Raw genomic sequence first — 22,094 nt, forward strand, 5'->3', positions numbered from 1 at the left:
TAGGCTCTAATCTGGATCACGCAGCGTATTTATGATGTTTATTTCCATAATTAGGATCTTTCATCTCAGGACAAACCAAAGGTTCATTAAAAAGCCGTCGTCCTCAGGCATGGGGTATACGCCAAGGCTCCCTCCTAGAAGGTCAGGCAGAGAATCTAAGGGGAAACTACAGAGGCATCCTCTCCGATTCCTCCTTGACCGTGCACATAACTGTCCAGGGGGGCTAGGGCACAGAGATGGGCAGACATCAGGGCGAGCCAATGAGGGGCAGGTGCACAAATTTTAGGAGCCACCCCATAGCAGCGCCCTTCCTCCACTCCTGACCAGACCTGGGACACCATGGTATGACCAAAGGGGGGAGAAAGTCAAAGAGAAAGGAAGTGCTTCAGTAGGTGTCTGGCTGCCTCTGTGACCTCAGGAAGTGGACACTTTCACTTTCCATCGACAGTACTTGATGGGAATCCAAATCCTAAAGGACCGACCCAAAGGAAAACTATAATCTGGACAAAACGAAATGTGGGATTTGGACTCCATCCTTTCCTGATACAGGGCAAGACCACTCCCACTTCCGGTCACTTGCTTTTGAGTTCTCCAAGCCCTTTATCATACTCCAATAGACCCTAATGTCAGAGCTGGCTCTCTCCGCTAAAATTCTAAGATTCCGGTTGCTTATCCGTGGACGACGCCCACTTGAAACTGTCCATGCCTCGTGGCAGCAGGAGGTCCAGAGAGAGGTCCCGTTGCTCAAGCTCCGAGTGCACAGGCCGGTAACCGAGCAGCTGCAGTGCACCCGCGCACAGCTCCTGGACCCGGCGAATCTTGGCAAAGGGCAGTGTGTGGCGCCAAGCCTGGGATACACTGAGCGCATCCCTGGATGTGGTCTTGAAGGCCTCACGGCGTGCGCCTGGCCCCGAGCCATGGGTGATGTTGTAAATCCAAGTCTGGAGCTGCGGCGTGAGACCCAGACCAGTGAAGGCATAGAGTTCACGGATTACGGTGAGCGGGTCTCGGGCCAGGTCTTCATAGCGCACCAGGCGGTAGCGATCTTGCAAGAAAGGCGGCGGCTTGTGCAATGCTACCTCTGCGATGCGCACATGGCTGCGGCACACCTCGCTGACCACGCGCAGCCGGGGGTCTGCCTCCACCCATGTGCCGTTGGTACCCAGGACGATGCCATTGTCCCGTGCCAGCGCCTTGGCTGTCTGCTCTCGGGAACGTAGCACGGCCCGCGGGTCGCGTACTAGGTGCACGATGCGCAGGTTGAGCGCAGGGTCGCTGAGCAGGGGGTAGAGCACCTGCAGGTTAAAGAAGCGCACCTCCTTGAGCACTACGTGACTGTAGGAGCTGCAGGCTTCCTGAGCCAGGCCGAAGGGCCGCGTTGCACACAGAGGCTTACACACCTCCTCGCTGCTAATGTTGCCCCGAGCGAAGGCGTCGCAGACTGGAGGCGAGCACAACGCCCGGCTCACTGCCCACTGGAAGAGATCCGAGATATTGCGGCGCCAGGGCAGGTAGGCATCGAACACGTCCATGTCGCATAGGAACACTGAACGGATCAGGTCGCGCACGGCCATGTGGAGCGCGGGGGCACTGGCCTGCGACAACGCATCCCACACGTGCCAAGCTGGCTCCATCAGGTAGAAGACATCCGGGTGTTGGCTGAAGAGCTGGCCCACGAAAGACGAGCCCGAGCGCCAGGAGGACAGCACCAGCACATGCACATGCTCCCCACGGCCTGCTGGGGATGATGGCATTTGCCGGGAGACCAGGAAGACCAGGATGCCGGTCTGCACTATCAGGAGCGAAAGCACTACAGTGCTGGAGAAGCGGGGTAGCCGCATGCCTCTGGCTAGAGCCTATGAAAAAGAGAGGCAGGGTTAGGAATTGCGGCCCGAACTTGTGTCCCAGGCCCAACTTCTGCCTGGTGCAAGCTGTGCTCTATGTGAATTCGTAAGGAGGACCCTAAACTTCTGTTCCTCCTGCCTCTGGCTCCTAAGTGCCGGCATTTCAGGTATGTGTTACCACACCTGGTTTAGCAAATACTAATTTTTTCAAACAAAATTCCTGCCTTTTGCTTAAGATTCCCACTTATGCTGCCCTGGCTTTTCAGCATCCTGCCTCTTTACTTCCTGCTCTGTGATCTTAGGACCAGGCAATCTCACTCAAACTCTATTTACTCATCTGTTAAAGGGGGATAACACAAGCAAGCATCTGGCTTCCAGGATTTGTGTGGAATGACTAAAGGAAGCTTAGGGGAAGGAGAGTGTAGTAACTCCCATGGTTGAAGACCACGGTGTGCTTCCAGGCCGTATGATTTTTATTTTAATTAACAAGCTGCACAATTTTTGATATTAAAAATAAACAGGGATTCTCTCTAAAAATAAATAAACAAACAAACAAACAAACAAACAAACAGGGCCTGGTGAGATGGCTTAGCAGGTAAAGACACATGCTTCCACTCCTGACGAGCTCATGTTAAATTCCTGGAATACACATGGTGGAAGGACAGAGCCGATTCCCCAAAATTGTCCTTGTCCTTTGACTTCCACATATGTATGCACCAACCCTTCCCCACACACACAAGGAATGGGGGGGGGGGGACAGGGACCATGGGTATCTAAGTAAGCCCTGCACCTCAGGCACAGCATAAGCCAAGGATGACACTGCACACCAGGAACCCTAGCACATGGTAAACAAGGGAGGAGGATCAAAAGTTCAGTCATCCTCAGCTACTTAGCAAGCGCTGAGGCAAGTCTACTACGTTACCTGAGACTTTCAGTCAAGAAAAGAAGCAAGCACAAAAGGCTGGAGACATAGCTCAATGGTAGAGTTCTTGCCTGGTATGCCCAGGGACCCCAGGTTCAACACACACACACACACACACACACACACACACACACACACACACACAGAGACAGACAGAGACACAAAGAAAGATAGAAAGACAGAGATAGAGACAGAGAGAGACAGAGACAGAGAGAGAGAGAAATAAAATAGCCAATATCACTGCCATCACCTGGGGAGAAAGTGTTGAAGTTAGGACGTCCTCTAGACCGAGGATGTTCTCTGGAAGCCATGGGTTTCAGAAGAGCCCAGTGAAGTGGGAGAAGCAGAGAGACAGAGCAGAGGCGTGCCCATGGCAGGCTGCTGGCCCTTCCCCTGCCGTGAGTACTCACTGCTGTCTAGGGCTGGGAGAGCTGGCTTGTGTTGCTCACAAACCCGTGGGAGGTACCTGGAGGTTCCTCGAGCCTGTGAACACAGGAGGAAGACTAGTCAGAGCCCCAGAAGGGAGATAGCACCGCTCCCAGAAAGCTCTCCAGGACGGGGGCTGAACCTCGCCATTGGCAGCTTTTCAAATGAGAAGGAAGGAACATAGTCTTTCCTGGTGGAAGAGGAGAGAGGGCTGGCTTTGAGTCCCCAGACTGCCGTGTGGGAGAGCAATAAAGCCAGGAGCAAGTGATTTGATCTCTCTAAGCTTCTAACACCTTCTGCAAATCTTGGGCCTCAAAGTTACTAAGTGTTGAGAATGGCCTTGATTCTGTGACCTTTTGATCCTCCTGCCTGATGTGCGAGGTGTGTGTGTGTGTGTGTGTGTGTGTGTGTGTGTGTGTGTGTGAAACCCCAGGCTTTCATGCATGCTACAGAAGCACTCTTTCAGCAAACCCCATCCCATGGCTTCGAACTCTAGCCTCTTGCCTCAGCCTCCCAAGAGCTAGGATTATAGGCATCTGCTTCCAAGTCCAGCCATTGAACCTCTCAGGGTTGCTTTGAGGGATGACGTAAACACCTGTGAGGAAAGAGGGCTTGGCATGGAAGGTCTCTGGGACAATGAGCCTTCCAGAGGACACTTATATATCTTCTAAGATAGATTTACCTCTAATGTCTAAGGTCTTAGTTTTCCGTCCCTGTACCTCTTTGCTTCTGCCTTCAATGGGAGACTTCCTTTCTTTGAAAGGGAGAGAGTGGAAGATTTCTCCTTGATTTCATACATTTCTCTCCCACCTCACCTGCTTCCTATGAACAGCGCCACTGCGAAAGAGCTGAGGTCTAAATTGGGAACCCATCCCTTCCCCAAGCCTTCCTCTCACCAGGAGGTCTTGGGGGATGGGCAGAGACTACTTAAAAGCTGTCTTTCCTGCTGCCCGGCTGGGACTTCATCATGACCCAAGCCAAGGTGTTTGTCACCTGTGTTCTAGGAAAGCCAGAGTTCTGCTTAAGTGACTCATGTACTGGAAGCAGTGCCATCTGACCCTGCTACTGAAATTCAAGGACCTGGAAGGACTTCAAATAGCCACTCGGTCTCTCAGCGCCCAGGTCCTACCTGGGCTTATCTCCTAAGGATTCCGTGGTTCCCACACAGGTTCACTGTACAAGTCTGAGGTGTGATAAGGGTTTTATCTTCACAGTTGAGTTTTACCCTCTCCACATTCCTAGAAGGTGGAGGTAATAATCCTTATCCGTTTTCATTGAGGCAACTGGAGGAATACCCAGTCAGCAAAGAGTAGCAAAGGACTGGTGTCGCTTAGCAGTAGAGCGTTGACCTGGTGCTGATGGTAGGTGGTAGAGTAAGTGAGTTCAATCCCAGCAGCCCCTCCTACACTTGAATAAAAACAAAATGAAACAAAAATACGTCCAGTGTTTTTTTTGTTTTGTTTTTTGTTTTTTTCGCTTTTGTTTTTTTTATTCAGGTGCTTGCTAAGCAAGCATGGGGACCTAAACTCATATCCCCAGAACCCTCATAAAAAGCCACTGTAGTGGCATGTTCTGAACCACAACCATGAGGGGTCTACACAGACAGACCCCTGGGGCTTGCTGGCCAGCCACTCTAGCCAACGAAGAAGCGCCCAGTTCTCAACAACAGCACCACCACCACCACCACCACCACCACCACCACCACCACCACCACCACCACCACCACCACCCCCCCCCCAATAAGGCAGGAGCCTGTACTCCCAACCCTTACCAGCTCTTTTTTCTTTTTTTTTTTTTTTAAGATTTATTTATTATGTATACAGCGTTCCAGCTGCATGTACACGTGCAGGCCACAAGAGGGCACCAAATCTCATTATAGATGGTTGTGAGCCACCATGTGGTTGCTGGGAATTGAACACAGGACCTCTGGAAGAGCAGACGGTGCTCCTAACCACTGAGCCATCTCTCCAGCCCCCCCCCCCCCCCTTACCAGCTCTTAACTGGTGCTAACAAAGAGTATTACCGAGGTCACCGTCTCCTACACAGAGAGTTGGAGGCCAGGCTGGTAGGCATTAGATCCTGTATCAAGCAAGCAAACAATAACATTGGGCCATCTGTCTGCTCAGAGGTAGTGTTGAGCTCAGGGGATCATCTAGAGTCTGTTCTGGCCTTTTGCCATTTTACACATACATATGTATTTTTTTTCCTTAAATGCCTGTTAAAACTTCTGGTTAAATCAGTACTAAAAATGTATGAGATATGATTTTAAAAGGCAGTTGACAGCCACGACACACAATGTCCTTAAGAGGGTGTTTCCTTTTAATAAGTTTCTTATCTTTGATAGTAAAACGAATAAAAGCAACACCTGTTAACGCATGCAGGTAACCTCGGCACTGGGGAGGATGAGCCAGGAGGATTGCTTGTTTGAGGTCATCTGGGCTGGACAAGACCCAGTCTCAAAAAAAGAGAGATGGCTCAGTGGTTAAGAGCATTGACTGCTCCTCCAGAGGTCCTGAGTTCAATTCCCAGCAACCACATGGTGGCTCACAACCATCTGTAAAGGGATCTGATGCTCTTTTCTGGTGTGTCTGAAGACAGCTACAGTGTACTCATGCATAAAATAAATGAATAAATCTTTAAAAAAATTGTAATATTTTTTTAAAAAAAAGCAAACCAAAACCTAAATAAAATCTGTAATAAAACCATTAGAGCCCCTTATCTGCTAAAGTTGCAATGAAGGGAGGGAGAGAGAGATAGAAACAGAAGGAATGTGAGAAGCAGAAAGAAACGAGAGAACTTGGAAAACCAGAGCCTCAGGGCAGAGGGTTTAGTGCAGAAGAGACTCTGACCATGGAGTTGACAGTCTAGCTATGGACATTAGGACCCACCTAATAGGGTTTGTGTGTGTGTGTGTGTGTGTGTGTGTGTGTGTGTGTGTGTGTGTGTGAGAGAGAGAGAGAGAGAGAGAGAGAGACAGACAGACAGACAGACAGACAGACAGACAGACAGACAGAGTTTCAATGTTAAGAGTACTTGCTGTGGGGTTGGAGGTTTAGCTCAGTGGTAGAGCGCTTGCCTAGGAAGCGCAAGGCCCTGGGTTCGGTCCCCAGCTCCAAAAAAAAAGAACCAAAAAAAAAAAAAAAAAGAGTACTTGCTGCTCTTTCAAGGTCAAGGACCCCGGGGGTTTGGTCCCTAGGCCCCCCCACATTCACAACTTAAAACCATCCAGGGGATCTGGCTCTCTCTTCTGGCCTCCACAGGTACCACACATGCATACGGTGCACATACATGCATTCAGGCAAAACATCCATACACATAAAATAAAAATAAGTCAATCTAAAAAATAATAATAACAAAACAGGGGGATGGGTGATCAGAAGACTTATCTATGGCCAAAAGACCAGTGAATAGCCCAGACACCCAAACTTGGAAGGGTCACGGCTGTTTCTTTCTGGGATTCTGGTCTAATCTACCCCTCTGCTTCTGCCAAACCATCTTGGATGGCACCTCGGGACTATCTAAACCCGATTGTGCCCATCTGCCCAGCTTTCCAAATATGCTGCTAATTCCTATGCAGAACCCTGTACTTCAGGGTTCATCAAAAGAGCTTTGAGGCTCCAAACCCTTCCTCGGCTCTGTAGTCCCCAACATAGAATAATTTCAGCTTCCTCTGATGTAACCTACTGCCAGTATCTCTCAAGGCAGGCCACTCCGCCCTGGGCCATACTCCATTTCTTCTTCTCGTCTACAGGCAGTATGAGGGTTGGGATTGTGGTTTTGGGTTTTTCTTAAGAATCTATCAGTTCGGGGTTGGGGATTTAGCTCAGCGGTAGAGCACTTGCCTAGCAAGCGCAAGGCCCTGGGTTCGGTCCCCAGCTCCGAAAAAAAAAAAAAGAAAAAAAAAAAAAAGAAAAAAAAAAAAAGAAAAAAAAAAAAGAAAAAAAAAAAAAAAGAATCAGTTCGGGCTGGGGAGATGGCTCAGCGGTTAAGAGCACTGACTGCTCTTCCAGAGGCCCTGAGTTCAATTCCCAGCAACCACATGGTGGCTCACAACCATCTGTAATGAGATCCGATGCCCTCTTCTGGTGTGTCTGAAGACAGCTACAGTGTACTTAAATATAATAAATAAATAAATCTTAAAAAAAAAATCTGTCAGTTCTCAGGGGTCTGGGATGGGACTTGGCAATGCGTGAGCAGTCTGATCATGACTGTACATATTAGGCACATGTTCTTTGCAAGACAGCCTCTAAGCTAGGCATGGTGTCGCACAGATACGTGATCCCACTATCTGAGAGGCAGAGGCAGGAGAATCAGGAGTTCAAGGCTAGCCTGAGCTAACTGGAGCCACCTCAACAATAATAAAAACAAAACCACCACCAACAAAAACCAACCAGACAAATGTAGATTTTTTCCATGAGGAAGCCTTGCTTATTCATTCCAAAGTGCCCAGGTTTTTGTAGCAGGGCCCTAGACCTTAGCACAACTGACTCCATGATGGACGAGCCATTTCAGGCTGTAAAACTCAGCACGCAGACTGCACCACCTGCCAAAACTAAAACAAAGGCCTAATCCATCAAAGTCCGAAGCTCTGGGGAAGTCTCTAAACGTACCAACTTTGCTTTTTTTGGCTTCTGTAATTCTGCTTCTGGCTTACTGTTCTTGCTAACTGAAGTATGTCAACCGAGAACGTGGTTTTTGTGTTTAAAAGCTCACCCTGAGAAACATTCGAGGCTACACCGGGATCCTAAACACCTAGTGTAGTTGTTGGCTGTCTGGTAAAGACTTTCTATTGGCTTAAACCTACGTCGGAACGGTCCTCTGGAGACCTAGCAAGATGCCAGAGACCTGACTTTGAGACACAGAGAGTCTCAGAGCCTCTTGAAGCAAGGAAGAATACGGTAGTGAGGGAACTCCTAGGAGGTGTGCAACCTGAGATGTTCGGCCTAACGCCTCAGAGGGGTCTGCCACCTGCACAGGTAAGTCTGGTTAAGGCACCTTCTGTTTGGCCATGAAAGACAGGTATGTGGCTGGATCCATGTGAAATGTCACTGGATACCTCTGTGTTCTCTCTCTCTCTCTCTCGCTCTCTTGCTCTCTCGCTCTCTCACTCTGTATGTGTTTCTCTGTGTTTCTGTCAGCTCTGTTTCCCTGTATTGTTCAGATGCTTTCCCTGGTGTGAGACCCTCCCCCAAACCAGCTTAAGACCTTTGTCCACTCCTGTTGGGGATCCCAATCCTTTTGGCCCTGTCAGGTCACCAAGAGAAACCCCTCCTGAACCTTCACCTGCCCCACTTTAGGAGCCGAAGTGCTTGCTTGTTTTGTTCCTTGATTTCTGCTCACTGTCAAGGTTGACCCCAGTGTGGAGGCAGGGAGGAGCAGGGCCTCTCACTGGGGGACCCCTACCATCTAAGCAAAATGCACAGAGGGAGGGAGAAATGGTTTCCCCAACTGAGCTTTCTCTCTGCTTCACTTCATGGCTGCTCTTAGCAACCCTGGGGAAGGCATAGTTTCCCTGGGCTGAGCCCAATGGAAAAGGGAAAGTTCAATTTCTTTCTCTTTCATGATTTATGTCACCCTTTAAACCAATGATCTATTTTTAAAAAAAGTCCCTGGGCAAGGCAGAGAGACCGAAGCCAGACAATACAGTGGGGGACAGAACCGATTTTCCCTTCTGTCTAACATTGACCAAAGAGGAAGACTTTAAAATTTTTTTTCCGGGAGGTCCTTTTAAAAGGGATTAAAGGCATCTGCTAAAAAAGATTTCCTTTGTCATTCAGTCAGCCCCAGACATTTTTAAAGTTAGAAAAGTTGAAAGGTATAACTAGGTCTCGGTTGTCTGAAGTAGCTGGAAGGTGCCTCACACCAGAGATTAGCAGACAGGTTTGGCCTTTGAAAACCAAGTCTAAGCCTAAACGATGGCTTACATTTCTCCCAAGAGCAGCACAAGTCCAAAGATAGGTAGGGTGGTGAGCTGGAGAGAGCTAAATGGCTGGTGGGGAATGGAGGCAGAGGGGTCGAGCTTCCGGTGAGACAGCTCCCAATTACACTGGTGAGGAACGTAGGCTGACCTACGTGAGCTTGTGAACAACCAGATCTTGGGATTCAGAATTTAGCATTTAGTTTACACAGCACCAGACCAATCCCCAGCAACTGAAAGCCACATTACCTTCTCTGAAGATGAGACACAGACTTACAGATTGTCAGAAGACTATCTCCAAGCTGAAAGTTCTGCTTTCAGTCAAAAGATACAATTGGACTGGATTATCTCTCAGACCGACATCAAAGATTCCCCGGGGCTGTGGGCAGAAACCAACTTCCTGGGACTATAATTGTTCAACTAACCAGTTCACGCGTGTCCTCTCAGATTAAACAATACCCAACGATCCTGGAAACAAAAGGGCAAACTGCAGTCCATATTGCTGGGTTTAAATAGACAGGCATCCTGGTGCCCTGCCGGTCACTGTGGAATAGGCCTCTTCCTACCGAGGAGGAAGGAAACTGGAGCCTCTGATTCTCATGAGTCTGATTCTTCCAGAGAAACAGGTATCTACCCTCTTGGACCTGTAAAGTGTGTTCCTCAGCCACCCATTGGCAGACTGAGTCAACCCATCTTTGCTTTTTTTTTTTTTTTTTTTCTTTTCTTTTCTTTTTTTTTCGGAGCTGGGGACCGAACCCAGGACCTTGCGCTTGCTAGGCAAGCGCTCTACCACTGAGCTAAATCCCCAACCCCCATCTTTGCTTTTAAGTAAACAGACCCAGTGTGAGATAGCAGCAGGCCACCGACCAGGTTGCCCCAGGATTTAAAGACGCTAAATGCAGACTTCCTGCCCTTCCATCAGAGGTTTCCTGGGAAAACAGATGATAAAAAAGCCACCGAGGGACTGCAGCCAGAATTACAGACACTGGGCCACAAAATGTCAGCTAAGAAAAGCCAGTTTTGTAGCAGGGCTACTTATTGTGGCTATCAGATAAGGAGAGTTAGTAGAGAAGCCCTCTCAGGGTAGGACGGTTGCTATCCTTCAGACCCCAACTACAAAGACCAAGAGACAGGTTCAAGAGTTTCTAGGTGGATACCAGTTTATGGAAATAGCAAGGCCTCTATACATTAGCACGAAGTGGGTCACTGAGCCCCTCATTTGGACTGAAACAAAACAAGACAAAACATACTTGTGGCTGTAAAAACAGCTCTGATGGGGGCTGGAGAGATGGCTCAGCGGTTAAGAACACTGACTGCTCTTCCAGAGGTCCTGAGTTCAAATCCCAGCAACCACATGGTGGCTCACAACCATCTGTAATGGGATCTGATGCCCTCTTCTGGTGTGTCTGAAGACAGCTACAGTATACTTATATATAATAAATGAATAAATCTTTTAAAAAACAAACAAACAAACAAAAAAAAAAAACCAGCTCTGACTTTGGCTCCAGCCCCAGCATTTTCAGATGTCTCATAATCTTTTCATATTGTTGTCCACGAAACAAAAGACAGAAGGGGTTTTTAACCAAAAGTTTAGGGGCATTAAAATGTCCTGTGACTTATCTGTCCAAATGATTCGATTCTGTAGCCACGGGATGGCTTGCCTATCTAAGAGCTGTGGCGGTTACTGCTAGTGTAATGAAAGAAAGCTAACAAGTTAAGTTTGGGTCAAGATTTTTTTTGTTTGTTTGTTCTCTGAGTCAGATTTTCTCTGGCTATCCTGGAACTCGCTCTGCAGACCAGGCTGGCCTCAAACTCACAGACATCTGCCTGCCTCTGCCTCCCTAGTGCTGGGACTATAGTTCTAGAAACATCTCTAAATGTACTAAGCTTGCCTTAGGCTTCTGTGGTTCCCCTCCTGGCTACTTGTTCTTGTTAACTGAAGTATGTCGACCTAGAACACGATTTTTGTGCTTAAATGCTCACCCAGAGAAAGGATTGGGGCCACACTGGGATCCTGAACACCAAGAGCTTAGTTGCCAGCCAGACAATAAGGACTTTCTATTGGCTTAAACCCATGTCCAGGCAGTCTCCTCTGGTGAGTACCCATCACCAGTTTGGAGGCAGCTGATCCTTGGTGACTGAGGGGGCACGTAGTCCAGGATTGGCTTGTCTACATACCTACCTTTCCAACTCCTGGCCTCATCTACAAGTAACTTAAGAACACCTGGGGTTGGGGATTTAGCTCAGTGGTAGAGCGCTTGCCTAGGAAGTGCAAGGTCCTGGGTTCGGTCCCCAGCTCGGGGGGTGGGGGGGAAAGAATGGAACACCTGGGCTGGAGTGATGGCTCAGCAGTTAAGATCACTTGTTGCTCTTCCAGAGGTCCTGAGTTCAATTCCCAGCATCCACTTGGAGGCTCTCAACCATCCATGACCCCAGTTCAGGGGGATCTGAACTCCCTCTCCTCCTGACCTCTGCTGGAACCAGGCACAGACATACTTGCAGGCAAAACATTCGTATACATAAAATGAAATAAGTAAACCCACAAAATAAAAATAGAACAGGAACAGAACTCCTGTCGCTCTCCAAGGTAGAGAGGGAAACTGCCAAGAGAAGAGAACGGACCAGAGAAATAACGAAGGCCCCCAAGCACGCTGACAGCCAGGGGTACAGACTCTCCACTGGAGAAAGCATTCCATTTCTGCTTAAACCAGTCAAGTTGAGTTTCTGTGACAACCAGGAGGTCTGGTTAGACAGTGGGTGCTGGCGGGTACACAGAGCTTCTAGGGGCTTGGCCATGCTATTTCTCCACAGGGAAGCTAATTTATCAAAGACAGTACCTCAGTCTGGTGTGGTGGGGCACACCCGTGATCCCAGCACTGGGAAGAGGAGGCAGGAAGGCCAGAAGTTTAGTGCCAGCCTGGGCTTCATGGGGAGTTCTAGGCCATCCTCGGCTAAATAAGACCCATGTCTCAAACAAAAAACACCATCAGGCCAGCAAGGTAGCACGTGCCTGTGATCCCACTACTTGGGAAGCAGAGGCAGGAGGATCACCAGACAGTTTGAAACCAGTTTGCCCTACATTTCGTTGGAATCATCTCAGAGAGAATGCTTGCCCACCGGATACTTCTCCACTCTGTGTTCTTTGCTCTTTTCTGAAGTGCTGCATTTCAATAAGACAATTGTGGAAAGGCCACAGGAGAGCCAGGAGTGGTCACTCACTCCTGTAATCTTGGCCCTCTAGAGGCTTAGGTAAGAGTACCGCTGCGAGTCCGAGGCCAGCCTGGGCTAATTGATGAGTTTCGGGGCAGCCTGGGCTGTAAGCTGAGACCAAATGCGTACATGACATAAATAAATGTTTTGAAATCAGACACCCCACCATTCAAGTCTAATTAATTAGGAGTAATTAGTTAGGCTTTCTCCCTGCATTTCTTTCAGTGGCGATCCCTAGACATCCCTGGCTATTTCATGGCCTGAGGGATACTGGGGTGGCTGTTTTCTGCCTGGTTTGCAGAGGGGAAACCCGAGAAACAAGAAATATCATAGGCACTGAGCTGGAGCCTAGGGACTTCCAGCTGAGCTCCACTGACAGCTGCTCCTGTCACCAGCCTGTCCCTGCCCTGGCATGGCATCTAAGGAGTGACACATAATACTGGCAGGCTCAGATTTCTCTCAGTTTGGTATCAGCTGGAGGTCATCCCTGCTCAGGAATCCCAGTGGCTGGGCACATCGGATTCTGGGGGAGGAGCTCAGTAAACATCACAGCTCCAGGATGTCCAGGCATGCAAAACTGCTGGGATGAAGCCAGCATGTTCTCAGGGAGAAGGATGGATGGGGAAAGGGAACGGAGGAGAAAAAGGAAACCGAGAGAGGAAAGAAAGAGGGGAGGAACTAGACTCGTGGTGGATCAGGAGGCAGCACAGTGGATGGGCATGGTGGCTCTCACTTTACATCCTGCAGAGGTAGAGAGACTCTGCCTCAAAATAAATGATAGATGATAGATGGATGAAAAGATAGATAGATAGATGATAGATGAATAGATAGATAATAGATAAATAGATGATAGATGGATAGATAGATAGATGATAGATAGATAGATGATAGATAGATGAATAGATAGATAGTAGATAAAGATGATGGATGGATGGATGGATAGACAGATAGATGATAGATAGATAGATGATAGATAGATGAATAGATAGATAGTAGATAAAGATGATGGATGAATGGATAGATAGATAGGTAGATAGATGATAGATAGATAGATAGATAGATAGATAGATAGATAGATAGATGTTAAAAAGAGGCAGCATAGTAAATACAACTTGTGGAGGGATTCCTGCAGGCCGAGTCCTGTCTGTTTTCTGATATGATCCTTGAAATGAGGAAGTGGGTTCAATGAGGAAGCAGGATCTGAAGTTTAGGAAGATTAATTTGCCTTAAGGATCCTCACAGCAGCTGAGTCAGAATCTGAACTCTAACAGCCTTCCGGGCAGAGGCTCTCAGAGGATTCATCACCTGCTTAGCACACATTTCCTTCCACTGAGTACCTTATTAAAGTTACCCCCAGGTAATACCAATTGGGTTAAGAGTGTACAGATACCAAGGGGGCAACAACAGATAGGAGAAGAGACAGCTACACATAACATATCTAGGAGAGACTATACCTAGACTAGCAAAGAGTTCCTGTGACCAGGAAAAGGATTAAGAAGACCTCCCATGGGGTTGGGGATTTAGCTCAGTGGTAGAGCGCTTGCCTAGCAAGCGCAAGGCCCTGGGTTCGGTCCCCAGCTCCAGAAAAAAAGAAAAAAAAAAAAAAGAAAAAAAAAAAGAAGACCTCCCTTCCCAGCCCCCAGAGAAGATACACAAATGACTGACAGGCACATCCTAATCACCAGGGAAATGCAAATCACCCTGTAGGACAGCTGCTGAGGTAAAAGAGCAGGATGGGGGCTGGAGAGATGGCTCAGTGGTTAAGAGCACCGACTGCTCTTCCCAAGGTCCTGAGTTCAAATCCCAGCAACCACATGGTGGCTCACAACCATCTGAAACGAGTCTGATGCCCTCTTCTGGTGTGTCTGAAGATAGCGACAGTGTAATCATAATATATAATAAATAAATAAAATATTAAAAAAAAAAAGAGCAGGATGGTCCAATGGCTGAGGACACTTAATTGGCCAGCCTGACAACCTGAGTTTGGGCCCTGAAATCATACAGTAGAAGAGAACCAACTTCTTTTTTTTAAAAAAAATGTTGATTTTTATTTTATGTTCATTGGTGTTTTACCTTCATATATGTTTGCATGAAGGTGTCAGAAGCCCTGGAACTGGAGTTAAAGACAGTTGTGAGCAGCCACGTGGGTGCTGGGAATTGAACTCTGGGTCCTGTGGAAAAGCAGCCAATGCTCTTATCTGCTAAACTGTCTCTCCAGCCCCAGGACCCAACTTCTAGTAGTTGAGCTCTGACTTCTGTGGTACATACATCTGGAAAAAGAAAGGTGGAGCTCTATGAATTTGAGGCCAGCCTGGTCTACAAACCTGGTTTCAGGCTAGCCAAGGCTACATAGTGAGACCATGTCAGAAAGAAAGAAAGAAAGAAAGAAAGAAAGAAAGAAAGAAAGAAAGAAAGAAAAGAAAACCCACGAAATTTGAAAAAGGAATAGCGGGGTTGGGGATTTAGCTCAGTGGTAGAGCGCTTGCCTAGCAAGCACAAGGCCCTGGGTTTGGTCCTCAGCTCTGGGGAAAAAAAAAAAAAAAAAAAAGAAAGGAAAAAAAAGAAAGAAAAGAAAAAGGGATAGTGCAAACTAGGGGTACAGTAGAATGATTAAGTAGCTTATAGTGGGGCTGGAGAGATGGCTCAGTGGTTAAGAACACTGACTGCTCTTCCAGAGGTCCTGAGTTCAATTCTCAGCAACCACATGGTGGCTCACAACCATCTGTAATGGGATCTGATGTCTTCTTCTGGTGTGAATGAAGACAGCTACGGTGTACTTATAATAAATAAATAAATCTTTTTTTAAAAAAAGTATCTTGTAGTACTAAGCCAGTTGAGGGGAAAGAAAAGAGAAGGGGGAGGCAAGAAGGGAAGTAGAGAGGGAGGGAGGAAAGGAGAGGGACTGGGAGGATTTTTAAGAACTTTTTTTTTTTTTTGAGACATGGTCTCATGTAGCCAGGCTGGACTAGAAACTTGCTGTGTAGCCAAGGCCGACTATGAGCTCATGGTCTGCCCATTCCCCTAGTTCTGATATTATAAGCCCGAGCCAGAAGTTTTAAAATTACAGGTGTTGCTGGAAATACGAGAAGTCGGGCCCTTATTCAGTGCTGACGAGAACGGAAAATGGTGCTGTGGAAAAAAGAGTCTGGCAGTTCCTCAGAGGGCTAAACGGAGTCAGCACATGATGCCGTTCTTCCCATCCAGGCTATAGGCCCAATAATAGTGAAAACATATGTCCACTTAAAACTTGCTCAGGGGGTTGGGGATTTAGCTCAGTGGTAGAGCGCTTACCTAGGAAGCGCAAGGCCCTGGGTTCGGTCCCCAGCTCCGAAAAAAAAGAACCAAAAAAAAAAAAACTTGCTCAGGAATTTTCCTAACAACGCTGTGTGTAATAAACTCAAAGCAGAAACGCCTCAAATATCAATCATGATAAGCAAAACGACTGTATACCTCACAACAGAAAATTCTCTGCCTTGGGCCAAGGAGAAGGCTCAGCAGGTGTGAACACTGGCTGTGGAACCCTGATGACCTGAGCTCGATTCCCAGAATCCATTGTGGAGGGAGAGAGGTATGTCCCCAAAGTTGTCCTTTGACCTCCATATGTGGGTCATAGCATGCATGAGCCTCCATTTGGACATATCACAATGCACACACACACACACACACACACACACACACACACACACACCACCACCACCATTAATAATAATAGCAGTAAATAATAATGATGATAATAAGTAAAGAAAATTCCCTGGCAATAAAAAAATAATGAGGGGTTGGGGATTTAGCTCAGCGGTAGAGCACTTGCCTAAGAAGCACAAGGCCCTGGGTTCAGTCCCCAGCTCCGAAAAAAAAGAACCAAAAAAAAAAAAAAATAATAAAATAATGAGAGGTGGATCAGGAGTTCAGGGCTAGCCTGGACGACATGAGACTTTGTCTAAAATCATCATCTATTGGAAAATGACACAGTTGGAGGACCATGTTCCCAAGACCCTTCTTCTTTCTGTAGGTGTTAATTAAGCAAGCCCTAGCTTGCTTGGTTGGCCCACCAGCTAGAGATCAGAGTTCCCATGACTCCTTCCCAGAATTCAATTAATTTATTTGACTGGCTCACAGAACTTTATTACAAAGGATACATATATATATATGTATATATGTATGTATATATATAAACATAAATATATATATGTATTTGGTGGGAAATATATATAGTGGGAAAGAAGGAGTAACTTCATGGTCCTCTCCAGGTGCACAGACCTATAGTAATCTCTCTGAACTCTGTCCTTTGGGTTCTGTAAACCACTCACCTTTATGTCTAATGCTACGCTGTGTGGAGAAACCCAGCAAAGCCTGTTAGTCTAGATTCTTTCTGACTTCTCTGTGCAGCATTCCTTCCTCCAGGGTATAGGGTACAGAGCAAGACCCCTCATGATATCTGTCTACTTTACACAAACTGGTCAGACAGTTTCTGGACAACCAGTAGCTCCAAGGCACACTCTGAGAGGGGGCGGGGGGGGGAAGGTGAATTCGAGTTTCTGTGACCTGACTTAGGGGAAAAAGAGAAATTCTAGTTTATATGATCTGTGTGATCTGCCTTAGAGAGTCAGGGATTATCAGTGAAGACAAACTATCTTAGGCAGTGCTGGTGCACACCCAAGCACTTGGAGGAGGCAGAGGCAAGCAGATCTGAGTTCGAGGCCAGCCTGGTCTACAAAACGAGTTCTGGGTAGCCAGGATTATGCAGATAAGCCCCTGGCTCCCTCATGTACTTGGTGCCTATAGCTACACTCAGGAATACATGTATACACATAAAATAAATATCGTAAGAATTACTAAAAGTCAGGGCTGGAGAGATGGCTCAACGGTTAAGAGTTCAACTCCCAGCAACCACATGGCGGCTCACAACCGTCTGTAATGGGATCCGATGCTCTCTTCTGGTACATACATACGTAAAATAAATAAATAAAAATTTTAAAAAATTATTAAAGATCATAGAATCATACAGAGGGATCCTGAACTATGAAACTCCCCATAGCAACACACGGGACGTTATGTAGGGTGTACATTTAACGTGTCCCTGTGCTTCCTTGGCAGAGCACTTATAGAGACATCTAGAATGCCTCTAATTTATTTATTAATGTTTGTTTATTTGTTTGTTTATTTATTTATTTAGAGACAGGGTCGCACTCTGTAACCCCGTCTGGCCTGGAAGGCGCTATGTTTGTTGTCTTTAAACTCAGATCATCTGGCTTGTGTCTCTGAGGTTAAATGTACAACCCTCTGCAGTGAGAAGTCTGGAATTTTGGGCTTCTTCAAAAAGCACAGGAATACCATAAGAATGTGTTTTTTGTTTTAATATCCTGTGTGGGGATGGGGGTTGCTTCGCAGAGGCTGTGTACTGCTTGCCTCCTGTGCGCTTGAAGAGGCAAGGTTTAACCAGCTGCAAATAGTTTCTGTGATTGTGTGACGTTTGGAATTCTGGGAACTTTTCAGAGGGTGTGTAAATGCTAGAGCTCCACTAGGCGGGGGTTGGTGGTCATCGAGGGTGGGTTGTCTGTGGTTTGTTAGTAGTCGTGCTCAAAGCAGAGACAAAAAGAAAGAAATTAGGGTTGGGGATTTAGCTCAGTGGTAGAGCGCTTGCCGAGGAAGCGCAAGACCCTGGGTTCGGTCCCCAGCTCCGGGAAAAAAAAAAGAACCAAAAAAAAAAAAAAAAAAAAAGAAATTAGATTTAAAGATCTGTCTTTCTCTGTCTCTGTCTCTCTCTCTCTCATCTAGTGATAGTGGGTGAAACTGGGGATGGGGGATATAGGGTGGAAAAAAGAACCCCACAAAATAGTAAAGACCAGCTATAAGCAAAGAACTAAGAAAAGAAATTAGATTCAAGGACCTCTCTCTTTGTCTCCTATCTAGTGATTCAGGCTGAAACCCGGGGGGGGGGGGTGGGGGGGAGGTGGGGAGAACAAAGGGTGGGAAAAAGAACCCCGGAAGTAGCAAAAGACCAGCCACAGCCCTCCAATTAACTTCCCAATGACTTCATATTCAAAAGAGCAAATTATTCTCCCGGGTCAATGACTAAAACGGAACTAGTTGTGAAGAAAGGAACTCAAAACTGTCAATGGTATCTTAGGACATATTCTGATTTGGATCCCTAGAAGCTATCTTAGAGATAAGAGGAGAAATTTCAATATGGACTTATCTTAGGTGATACTGAATGCTGCCAGTACCATCCAGTGTACTCCTGTCCCTGCAAGTCTACATGTCCTGTGTCCTCCATGAGGCTAGAAGCTAGAACCTGTTACATCGGAGGGACCAGGTTACTTAATCTCTCTGTGCCTGTTTATTACTTTAAGTCTACAAAACCAAAGAGAATAGAATCCCTAACTTATGGGCTAGGTCTCAAGACTGGAATGCTCATATTTCTAAAGCACTTAAAATAACACCAGACATGTGGCCTGGGTCATTGTATGAGCCTAAGAGAAATTCTGCGCATAAGAAAAACCCCAGCACAACAGTTCAGACAGATCGTGATAACCCTATGACTTTAACAAAAGACAGCAAGCACAGGCAGAGACAGCTCAAGTGTGGACAGCACAGAAGACTGCAAGAAATAATGGCTGGAAGCCTGGCTTTTGAAGTCAGACTGGGTTCATAGCCCATGGCAGGCCGGTCACTAAACCACTGTGGGCCAGATACTTTGGTAAAATGAGACTCTAACGAGTCACCCCACCCACAGTCTTCTTCTATACCCTGTATGTAGCTTTTTATGCACCGAGGCTTCCAGTCAACTCAGTCCCCACCCCTCACCCCCTGCTGTTCAAGCCTCAATCCTCTCATTTTAAAAAAGAAGGCGGTTGATATATTTAGTTAAGGGCATCACAGCACACTCCTCAGCCTTTATGAGTTTGCGACCAGGCCACTCTGGGCTACAGTGACTTCAGGGACAGTCTGGATTGCACAGAGTAATCAAGCCTAAAAACCCCGAAACCTTAAGCCCTCCTTCCAAAATGTGAAGGGAATTGAATTTGTTTCTCTTTCCTACTCCCCATTAGGAGGGAGGAGAAAGGAGCATTTTGGGGGAGCATACATACTGAGGGCCAAGAGAACCCACTACTATGTCCAAGGCTGAACAGCCAGAAGAAGCCAACATTCTGGATGGGGTTCCAAACTAATCTTAAGCATTCTGTGACAAAGCTCTTGAGCAAGCTTAAAGTGATGCTCCGGTAGCTGGGAGAGGGAAAGAAGGGGGTGAAGCCCCTGGGGGACGGACCATTTCCAAGAACTCTGCGAACCATAACTTGTCTCTACACACATCATACACCATTCTCTCCCGCCATCAACCCTGTCTAAGCTGTCAGGCCGATGAGCTCCGAGAGCTGCACTTGTAGTCAGCCCAAATTCCTCCTTGAGGTGGAACAGCCCACCTGATTACTCATCTACCCGAAGAAAGCTTAGTGTTCGCCCACGAACTGGCCCTGGCGCCCGAAGGAAGACCTCTCTCCCCACCGGCTCAACAAAGTCTCCTAGGACTGGTCCTTTCCGAGTTCCACCCCGCAGCAATCCTTATTCTTCCCTGGGAATCCACGGGGACTGACTCAGTTCTTAAGATCCCACAGCGAAGAAGGGACATCCGGTGACATCGGCCTGGGGAATCTCGAGGTACCGATGGGAAACACTTGGAGAAAACTAGATAGGAATTCCAGAGGGGGACGGAAACCGAAGAGCAGTAAGAACGAGATATTGGGGTGCAGGGGTCCTAAGGTTATCACGGAGACCCGGCCCCCCACCCTGGAGCAGCCCCGCCCGGCCCCGCTCTACCTGCGCTGCCGGCTGCGCTTCTGTGCTGCTCTGCGCTGCCCGCCCGGGGCGCATACAATGAGCAGCTCAGTGAGTGGTGGCTCTTTGCCTGGGGCCGCCGGCGGGAGCCAGGGCGGGAGCCGAGCAAGGAAGCAGCCAGTTGGCCTGGAGCTCCTCTATCCTCCCCAACCCGGACCGTGTCTGGCCACGCCCGGGGGACGGGGAGGGGGGGCGAGGGCAGGAAGAGGGAGGTCACAGGTGGGCTCTAGGAACATTGACCGCCCCCCTGCCCGGGGTGGGGATGGATCGTCCAGCCTGCTGGCAGAGCCACCGCTCGGCCCACTAATGGACCGAAAAATCTGTCCCGAGGGGAGAAGCTTCTCAAAGGACAAAAGGCCCTTGTGCAGGAAATTGAATCTTTATCTTGCCCCCCTCCTCTGAGGGTGGCATCTTTGCAACTATCCAAACAGACACCTTGATGCCAGGGGGACCCGGGTGCCCCCTGAGCAACAGAGGAGTGGGGAGGGGCCGAAAGGACAGGTGGCTTTTGCAGTGGGAGCAGCAGCTGCCATCCCCTCCGGGTTCACGCCTCTACCAGAGGTGCCGAGTTGATAACAGGTCCAGATAAACACAGGACACATTTCAACAGTAAAGTAGATTTCTCCTTTTATAAGCAACAGGGCAGAGAGCCCAAGCATATGCAGAAGACGGGACTTTGTGGGAGACTTGTAAATCTGTGGTGGGAGAGGATATCAATGCAGCTTTTCCGGGTACGACTTGGCAAGATAAAGTTAGGATCCTTAACCATGGCCACTAGTTTCTGAACTAGTAACTTCTTTCTGGATTCATCTTAAGGAAATAAACGCGCGCGCGCGCGCACGCACACACACACACACACACACACACACACACACACGCGAACACACACACACACACACACAGAGGCACGCACAAACTGCGTTCTAAGAGAATGCCATCTATTGACTTCTGGGTAAAGTATTTAGACGGCTATTATTTTCTTTAAAAATTTAAAGTCAGAGCTGGGTGGAGGCGACACATGCCTTTAATTCCAGCACTCAGGAAGTGGAAGTGGGTGTTAGAGTTCGAGGCTAGCCTGGTCTACAGAGTGAGTGTGCTAGGATAGCCAGGGCTACACAGAGAAACCCTATCTTAATTTGAAAGTCAGGTTAGGTGGATCATTCTTGTTAATTCTACCACTTAAAAAACTGAGGCAGGATTATCTGAAGTGTAAGACCACCACGGGTTACATACCAAGACCCCGTTCCCATAAAAATAAATAAGTTTAATTTAACCGAGGCTTGTGAGATTTTTACACATTTTTCTCCAGGAGACACTTAGGATTTACCTGGTCAAAAATGTACAAAACTTGGGGGGAGGGCGGTAATGGGGGGAGGATGGGGAGGGGAACACCCATATAAAAGGGGAGGGAGAGGGGTGAGGGGGATGTTGGCTCGGAAACCGGGAAAGGGAATAACAATCGAAATGTAAATAAGGGGGTTGGGGATTTAGCTCAGTGGTAGAGCGCTTGCCTAGGAAGCGCAAGAACCTGGGTTCGTCCCCAGCTCCGGAAAAAAAAGAACCCAAAAAAAAAAAAAAAAGAAATGTAAATAAGAAATACTCAAGTTAATAAAGAAAAAAAGGAAACAAAATGTACAAAACTTACTTTGAAATGCACGAATGTGAAGAAGTGGAGGGGGCGGGGCAGAGAGAAATAAAGAGTGGGGAGAGAGAAAGCTTTGCTAACCCAGCCCTCACCTCATTCAAACAGAATCTGAACCAATCACGTGACAGAATCAGACCCTCCTCCTCCCCTCCCAGGATGAGTAATCAACTCAGACTCTGGCTCTGCGTTATAGCTTAGCTGCAATCCTGTGTATTTTCCACTATTTTTCCTCTTGCCATTCTGGGCCATGAGGCCTAGAACTAACCACCCAACATCTGATCTGAAAATAACCTGATA

General features: G+C 47.6%; 1 protein-coding gene across 3 annotated transcripts; it reads right to left on the reverse strand.

Moving 5' to 3' along the window:
* On the reverse strand, positions 1 to 20,286 carry Chst5 (carbohydrate sulfotransferase 5). Of its 3 annotated transcripts, none has more exons than XM_006255633.5 (3): positions 20,135 to 20,286; positions 3,177 to 3,249; positions 1 to 1,856 (listed from the first exon to the last, which is right to left on the reverse strand). In XM_006255633.5, the coding sequence occupies exon 3, from the start codon at positions 1,839 to 1,841 to the stop codon at positions 654 to 656; it is 1,188 nt and encodes a 395-aa protein (XP_006255695.1). In that variant the 5' UTR covers positions 1,842 to 1,856; positions 3,177 to 3,249; positions 20,135 to 20,286; the 3' UTR covers positions 1 to 653. The 3 variants fall into 3 exon arrangements, with proteins under 3 accessions (XP_006255695.1, XP_006255694.1, NP_001100901.1); XM_006255632.5 differs by having other exon boundaries at positions 3,017 to 3,249; NM_001107431.1 differs by lacking the exon at positions 3,177 to 3,249 and having other exon boundaries at positions 14 to 1,856; positions 20,135 to 20,282.
* Between the last annotated feature and the right edge of the window lie 1,808 nt (positions 20,287 to 22,094).

Source organism: Rattus norvegicus, chromosome 19 (genome assembly GCF_036323735.1).
Source record: "Rattus norvegicus strain BN/NHsdMcwi chromosome 19, GRCr8, whole genome shotgun sequence".
NCBI lineage: Eukaryota > Metazoa > Chordata > Mammalia > Rodentia > Muridae > Rattus > Rattus norvegicus.

What these genes read in the sequence shown, in the direction of transcription:
- Chst5 (NM_001107431.1), bottom strand. Translation starts at nt 20,188, where the DNA reads ATGCGCCCCGGGCGGGCAGCGCAGAGCAGCACAGAAGCGCAGCCGGCA. An exon ending in AAGCGCAGCCGGCAGCGCAG is followed by an intron (nt 1,857 to 20,134) that starts GTAGAGCGGGGC and finishes TCTTTTTCATAG; the next exon opens with GCTCTAGCCAGAGGCATGCG.